This window comes from Lactuca virosa, chromosome 9, assembly GCF_052849685.1.
Source record: "Lactuca virosa cultivar CGN04683 chromosome 9, Lactuca_virosa_CGN04683_v6, whole genome shotgun sequence".
Lineage (NCBI taxonomy): Eukaryota > Viridiplantae > Streptophyta > Magnoliopsida > Asterales > Asteraceae > Lactuca > Lactuca virosa.
Genome location: NC_136434.1, coordinates 28,948,454 through 28,956,631, shown reverse-complemented (window position 1 = coordinate 28,956,631; position 8,178 = coordinate 28,948,454). Strand labels below are relative to the sequence as shown.

At 35.9% G+C, this 8,178-nt stretch overlaps 1 protein-coding gene across 1 annotated transcript; it reads right to left on the bottom strand.

The window, feature by feature from the left end:
* Window positions 1–5,841: 5,841 nt before the first annotated feature.
* LOC145140986 (uncharacterized) lies at window positions 5,842–7,268 on the bottom strand. The gene has a single exon (XM_079074355.1). It carries the CDS (start codon window positions 7,258–7,260, stop codon window positions 5,869–5,871), a length of 1,392 nt encoding a protein of 463 aa, XP_078930481.1. The 5' UTR covers window positions 7,261–7,268; the 3' UTR covers window positions 5,842–5,868.
* Window positions 7,269–8,178: the final 910 nt, after the last annotated feature.

Below are 8,178 nucleotides of genomic sequence, written 5' to 3'. Positions count from 1 at the left end.
TTAACAACAATGAAAAATTGTTTTCTTATTTTTGATGTTGAAAACCATGCCTAAAGACTCAATAAAATGTATAGAGAAAACTTGGTTATTGTGATTTATGTAAAGATTATTGATGTTACTTTGACAATTTTTGCAACATGTTACAAAGACTTTTGAATCAAGATCTTTTTGTTCCTATTAATACATGATATTAAGAGTTTAAAATAATTTTTGAATGATTTGTAGTGATGAATAAGTCCTTTGAACATGCAACACAAAACAAATGTTCATAAGGAAAGTGCTGTTTGAGCAACAGTTTTGTAAAACTTGGTAAAAATCGAAATATTGGAATTTTCTAGTGAGGTCAGATGGGTTTGAAAGCTAACTCAAAATATTATATTTCAGAAAAAGAATCACGAATTTTGGCTAAGATATGAGTGAGATATGACAGTTTAAAGTCAGGTAAAGAAATCTGGCAGATTGCATGCATGATGATTGGTTAGAAAAGTGGGTTTTCATCATTTCCTTGAGTAAATCTTTTCAAGTATTTTAAATATATCATGATAAACTCATATTTTAGTCATGTTTCTAGAGATCAAAAGATTAAAACTTATCAAAATATATACATGCATTTATGAACAAAATTTTGTTTCTCAAAAACTCTTAACTTGAGTTTGATGTTTTACTCCTTAAAATCGATTTTTGCACTAAGATCATGAACATGCAACCTTGTTTATCATACATGCATGGTGTTAAAACACATCCATCATGTTGTAAAAACCATTTTAACAAAAAGAAAACAAGTTGAAGAAGATGAAGAAGGAGAAAGTGTAAGAAAAAGAGCAAAACTTGAAGGAAAAGTGAAGTAGAAATCGATTTTACCTTCAAGAATACCACAAGATGATGAAGATTTCGAGTTTGAGGAGTGTTCTTGGGTTTGTTTTCTGGAAAATTTCTTGGTTCTTAGAGGGAGGAAGAGAGAATGGAGTGGTGTTTGGAGAGAAAAAGTAGAGAGAAGGTAGAGAGAGTTTTCTAGAGAGAGAAAGAAGAGAGATGTGTGTGTGTTGGAGAATGAGAGTGTGAGAGAGATATGGGGAGAGAGGGATCCGATTTTAGGGGAGGAGAGGCTCTCTCTCTCTTGTTTCCTTTATAAAAATTCAAATCTTTTATAAAAATATCCAACTTTTTATAAAATGTGCACCTTAACCTAGTTTTTATGCCTAAAACTCTTGATTTTTGACTTATAAATCAAGGGTAAATGTTAATAACTAAATCTTTATTTTTCATTGAATTTTATTTCATAATAATTATTATGATAAGATAATATTATAAGGTTCATAATTGTTTTTATAGGATTTTTAAGGTTAAAGTTTATAAATATGAGTTTTTAGGGCTTTTAGGGTTTTGGAGTTTAATAAACTTTGAATATCAAAATAAATAGAATATTTGAGACTTTAAATTATCTTATGGTATTATAACTCTTTTATAGTTATAAATAATGTTTGTAATTTATTTTTATCGGCTTATTGGCATTCTATGTAGTGATTCCAAGATTCAAGCGAAATTGAGGAATCAAGTATACTAGTCCTAGTCTTCAAATTTGACTTAAGTTTCTATGAGACTTTGAACTAACTTCTACTTCTAGGTCAAGTGCATGATGTGTGTACATGATTCATGAAATATTGTTCGAGTCAAAGAGTGATCCAAATATGGATAGTCACTACAGCTTAGTAGATGTAGAATTCACATATCAAGGTGAAATCTAAGTACACCATCCATTGTTTCTATCTGTTTCCAAGTTTCTAGTAGGTTATAACTTAGCTTCTAATTACTAAGTCTAATATGTGTTGTGCCTATATGTGCAACTAAGTTTATCAAATCTAGAACTAACTCGAATTTTGACGGTTGTCACACTAGTGGATGGGTTTTTGAACACTTGGGGTAGCCCCACTAGATAAAGTTGGAAACTTTATCCTTTTTTATATCATTTGAGTTTAGATCTGAGCCTGGGAGTCCTTGGAATCGAAGGAACAGCTGAATATATTCAGCTCGGGCAAACACGACGTGTTGGCTGGGGTTTTCCCGACCATCTAATTGCTATCGAAACACGGCGTGTTTGTTAGTGCACACGGCGTGTTAGGGCAACATGTACTGTTGACCTTGACCGTTGACTTTGACTTTGACCATGGTTGACCAAGTTTGACTTTTGAGGGCAGTTTGGGTATTTTGGGATTTTGATGGAACTGGTCACTTGATGGATGTAGGTAGCGTGTAGAGAGTTGAGATTTCGGAGTGGGACTTCTTTAGTTCTGTTCAGCTTTTCGAGGTGAGTTTTCCTCGCTGTACTTACGGGTCGAAGGCACCAAGGTCGGCCCTTTGGATTGTTATCTTGGTTATTGTATGATGTTATGTGTAGTCATCTATTAGATATGTATCCTGGTTTATAGAATGACGTTATATGTAGTGATCTGTTAGATCTGTCTGACTGTGTGTGCATGCTAGCTAGTGTTTGATATGCTATATGTTGACATGTGATGGAGGGTGGGTTGAGGTGGTCCTGCTTTGTGGTGAAGGCCAACAGACCCAGGGCGTCCTGGATAGACTGAAGGCCGGTAGGGCGTACCAGTCAGACTGAATGCCTGGAGAATGCTCCAGATAGGCTGAAGGCTCGATGTGGCATACCAGTCATGCTGAAGGTTCTGTGAGCGTACCAGATAGACTGTAGGCCGGTGGGGCGTTCCAGTCAGACTGAAGGCTCTGTATGCATGATGTTTATTGTATTTTTCTGGTTTTGTGTTATGTTGGTATTTTGGGGGAAACTCGCTAAGCTTGGGGCTTACAGTTTTGGGATTATTTTTCAGGTACCTCAGAGGATCGCAGAAAGGCGAAGGCATGATCGTGCACCTCCTCATGTTATGATTTGTGATTTTGGGAAAAACTCTGATGATAAACATGTTTTGAAAATTATGATGTAAACAACTATGATTTTGGTTGGTTGGTTTTAAAAGTTTAAATTTTTATGAGATTTTATGAGTGTTACATACCATATCTTAGTGCTATTGATGCACTAGGGATGAAAGTGGGTCCAAACCCGGACCGGATGGACCCAGACCTAGAAAACCCGGAACCAGTTAACGGGATTTTGTAGAACCGGAAACCGGACCGGTATATAGGAACCGGTTCCGGTTCGGTTTCGGGTACGGTACCGGGTAAAGTGGGTCTAAAACCGGAAAACCCGGAAACATCAAAATGGGTAGGTTGGAACCAGATAAAGTTGGTTTAGAACCGGAAAACCCGGAAAAACCGAAATTTTTTTGGTAATTACTTACTACTTAGTGGGTTGAAATTTTAAAATTTTCATATTGATATCCCTACTTTGGGGGACTGTAACTCATTGAATACGAAACCAAAATTGACAAAATTATAGTCTAAAATAATGTATAAACTCTAAACTACACTCTGGAAAAAACCGTATGTCAATCCGACTTTAAATGAATGAGATATGCATGTGTTAACATTTTCACAGAATACAAAGTACAAAAACAAATAGCTGAAAAATTGAAAATTTTCAGTTTTGATATTCCGACTTCGAGGGACTGTAAATCATTGAATATTAAACCAAAAATGACAAAATTGTAGTCTAAACTCATGTAAAAACTCTAAAATACAAGTTGGAAAAAACCACATGTCAATCCAACTTCAAACGAATTAGATATGCGTGTTTTAAAACTTTCACAGAATCCAAAAAACTGAAAAACTAAAAACTTTCAGCTTTGATATCTCGACTTTTGAGGACTGTAAGTCAATGAATATAAAACTAAAAATGGAAAATTTATAGTCTAATATCATGTACAAACTCTAAACTACATGTTGGAAAAAACCGCATGTCAATCGGAGTTGAAACGAATGAGATATGCATCTTTTAAATGTTTCACAAAAAACCGGTTTCGGCCCTAAAAGTGGTTCTGGTTCTTAACAACGGTTCCGGTTTTTAGACCCGGTTTACCCGGACCCGATGGACAAACTCGGATTACCCGGAACCCGGATAAAGCCAATTTTTAAACCCGGAACCGGAACCGGTTCTATATATTCCGGTTCTAACGGTTCCGATTCCGGTTCCGGTCCGGTTTTCCGGTTCTAAATTTCATCCCTATGATGCACTAATGTATCTTGCTAATAATACAAGACCCAATATATTTTTTTTCTATAAACTTATTAGCAAGATATAGTTCTTGCCCAACAAGAAAACATTGGAATGGAGTCAAAAATATTCTTTGGTATCTTTGAGGTAGAATGGATATGAGCTTATACAAATCAAATTCATCAAATACACAGTTAATTGGTTATGTAGATGCTGGATATTTATCTGATCCACACAAAGTTCGATCTCAAACAAGTTAGTTATTCACTTATGGAGGTACGAAAATTTCTTGACGTTCTATTAAACAAACTTTAGTTGCTGCTTTTACTAACCATGCATAGATTATAGCAAGTCATGAGGCAAGTCATGAATGTATTTGGTTAAGAAATTTAACTCATCACATTCGTGAGAATTATGGTCTAACTTCTAACAGGGATGTTTCAACCATATTTTATGAAGATAATACGGCTTGCATAACCCAATTCAAGGAATGATTTATCAAATGAGACAGAACAAGCATATATCACCCAAGTTCTTTTTCATCCATGATCTTTAAAAAGAGTGTGTCATCAACATCCAGAAAATTCAATCAAGTAACAACTTGACCTATTTATTCACTAAAGCACTCCCTACATCCAAATTTGAAAAGATAGTATGAAACTTTGGCATGCGACTCTTTAAGGAAATCAAGTGATTTGATGACCAGGGGGAGTTGGAAACATATTATACTTTTTTTTGTTAGCTATGTTTTTCCTACTGGGTTTTCTTAACAAGGTTTTTAACGAGGCAATTGTTCCCAATATCTATTATTAATCATATACTCTTTTTCCTTAATAAAAGATTTTTCCCATGAAGTTTAACCTATTAAAGTTTTAACGAGGCATGATACAATCATCATTCAAGGGGGAGTGTTATGAATATTATTTAGTGAATGACTGTTTGATTCCCCATATTCCCTCATCACTCTCCATAATTAGTGAGCATTATAACAAACATTATTATGAGTTTTATGAACGTAGTAATGCACCACTATAATGAGCATTCATAACATACATCACCTTTCATCTTCTTTGTCTAGTATAAATAGTAAGTATCATGTATTGTAAAGTTTGGTTTTTTTTTACCACAAGTATTGAAATAAAGATTTTTACAATCTCATTTTCTACTTTGTTTTTTTAACTTAGCTTCATATTTTATAACAAAAACTAGAACCCCCAAGGAATTTGAGCACAATGGTTGGGCTTGGGCCTAATCATAAAAAGGTTTGACTTATGTGACTTGGTTGGGCTAATCACAATGATTAACAATGGTGATGGGTTGCGTATTTTCTTTAGCATGTCCAGTTAAGGCCCGATTATAAATCTTAGTTTTGGGCCAACTCAAAGCGATTAAAGCCTCAAAGGCGTCAAACCCAAAATTTGAGAGCATCTATAAAAAGAATGCACTTATTTATTTTTCTATATAGCTCAAAACGTTATCCCAATTTTAAATTTGCACTAGCTCCCAAGCCCACAATAAGCCTATAACCATGGCATGTTTATAAGTTTTAATCAATATCATCCAGTCATGCATTGCACACTCATCAATCATCATCGTAGCAGATATTCATGGTTAACCGTAGTAGAAAGAACAGTTTTAAAGCTTAAAACTAAATTAAAAAATGTAACGATCTGAAATTAGACATTATTCGAACTCAAACATGTACGGTTTTCTCCTCAAATTTTAACAAAAAATTACAGAAATTTGTGTCACCACCATTGATGAACCAGAACACCTTTCTCCCTCAATGAACTAAACAATTCCATACATTCATTGTACTCATTTTGATACTTGGAACTCCTTTCTCCTTTACAGCATCTTCTCCATCGATTATAATGGCATTCAAGAAACATTTCATCTATCAAACAAATGGCCCCAGTTTCCACCATTTTCCGAATTATATCAAACTCTGTTCCTTCGATATCCATCTTCACCACCACGAAATCTTTCTCTGTAAAACTGTTCTTCACCCAATTCGCGAAATCAAACCCTTGAATCTTATTCAAATCCCCTAAGAAACTGGTTGAAGTTTGGGCGGATTGAGCTCGACCCATCCCTCTTCCTTTATCTTCGTTTTTGATGTTTGGTTGGCGGTTGATCTCAAAGAACAATGACTCGTTTCGTACCCAAGCTGCGTATGGCAAAAGGGTTATCTTTTTCTTGGATTTGTATTCTTGATGGAATCGTTTGTCTGATTCAACTGCGAAAATCTTGAAGGGTTTGTTCTGTTTTGGGTAAAGTTTCTTGAACCAGCTTCCGATGCTTGATCCATAGTTTCTAGCTCCGACGTCGATATAGATGTATCGTGTTTTGAAGCTAATGTCCGCCATTGATGGAAGGTATTTGATGTTCTTGAGGTTTCTTTTCAAAGAAATCCATGGCTTCATTGGTTCTTCAGCTATCAATGGCTCAGAATTTTGAATTAATTCCTTTTTATACGCTGGAACAGAGCAACTTCCGGCGAGGTTTCTCCGTCGCCGGAGAATCCCGTTTTGTTTCTTCAAAATAACTTCACGAATTCGTGGAATAGACCAATGTTGAACCGGTACTTCACGTGATCGGATCAATTTAAACGAATCGAACAAATCCAACAAAGAATTTAAACTGTAGGAGTCTTTGGATTCCGTGTGAATGATGAGATACCCTTCTGGTTTCAGAGTTCTTGTCAATTCCGATGACAATTCGCCGGGATATGCGGAGCTGTCAAGACCCGAGTGTGCAGAGAACTGTAAATCAAAACTGTTGTTCATAAACGGGAACCTGACGTTTTTCTTGATTGCTTTGGAATAGGCGATGCCAGCTTCTCTAAGGGCGGCAATGTATTGGGGAGATTCGGCTCCGATGGTGAGTGTTCTTGAGTCGACTGTAAGAATTCCGTCGAAGATTAAATCTTGAAAAATCGAGGAGTAGTATTTCACGAGCTGTTCATCTGTGTCCGCTTTCCAGGAGCTTTCGTGAGGGGTGGTCATGTTGGTGGTGGTGGTGGTGCTAGGGGCGGTGGTGATAATGAGGTAGATCGTTCTTGCAAGGACAATAAGAACGCCAGTGTATAGCGCTCGTATGAGAATCCGTTGCCGTCGTGCGGCGGTGTTCGTGGCCATAGAAACAGAAAATATTTGCAGGAAGAGCGATGGGTTCGCCGGAGAAGAAATGGCAGTTGAAGAAAATTAAACGTGATTTGGAGGGAGAATTGGGTGTAAAGTGTTGAAACTGTGTGGGTCCATGGCTTTCGTTTCAGATATTTATTCTTCGTAAATTGTTAAAGTGGTCCTTGAGTATTATTTTGTTTTATAGTTTTGGTCCCAAAATACTTTATCTTTCACTTTCGTCCTAATTTAAGGTTTTTATAACATATACGAAATACGATCCTTTTTTCAAAGTATCAAACCAAAATAGTTCCTTTGCAAAATAAATCACCCTATGATCTTTTCTAATAAACATTTGTTATTTATTTAAATTTATATGGCTAGTATATTGATTTATGCAACCCCACCCACCCCACCTCTCAACCCTCTCTTCTCATCTCTTGCTGTCACTATCCTGAATCCCTGAAAAGTCACTAGTAATGATGTTGGATTGTTTTGAAACCCAAACATAATGTTCACTAATCTTCATCTTCAAAAGTTTCCGATCAACAAATTTATTTGTATTGTTTAATCCTATACTCAACCAACAAGTTCATTCATGTAGTTTTCCTACAAATCCATCTCCAAGATCAATATACATAAACATCAATATGACCATGAAGCATAAAAGTGCCCAATGAAGTTGTACCTTTGGCGTTATTAAAAAATCAAAGCATATTTAGTTCAAGTTTGAACGTAATGAGATTTGATTCTTGTTTCATAATTTGAATTATGTTGCACAATGCACCTATTTACATAGACGTTGGAAGGGGCTCAGAAATCACAAAAGGGGGTTACAAAAATTCGTTGCCATGAAGGGTATTCGTTGCCATGAAGTGTATGGCAAGATGAGTATTTTCATCCAGAAATGGAGCCCGGTGGGTCCAAAAGTAA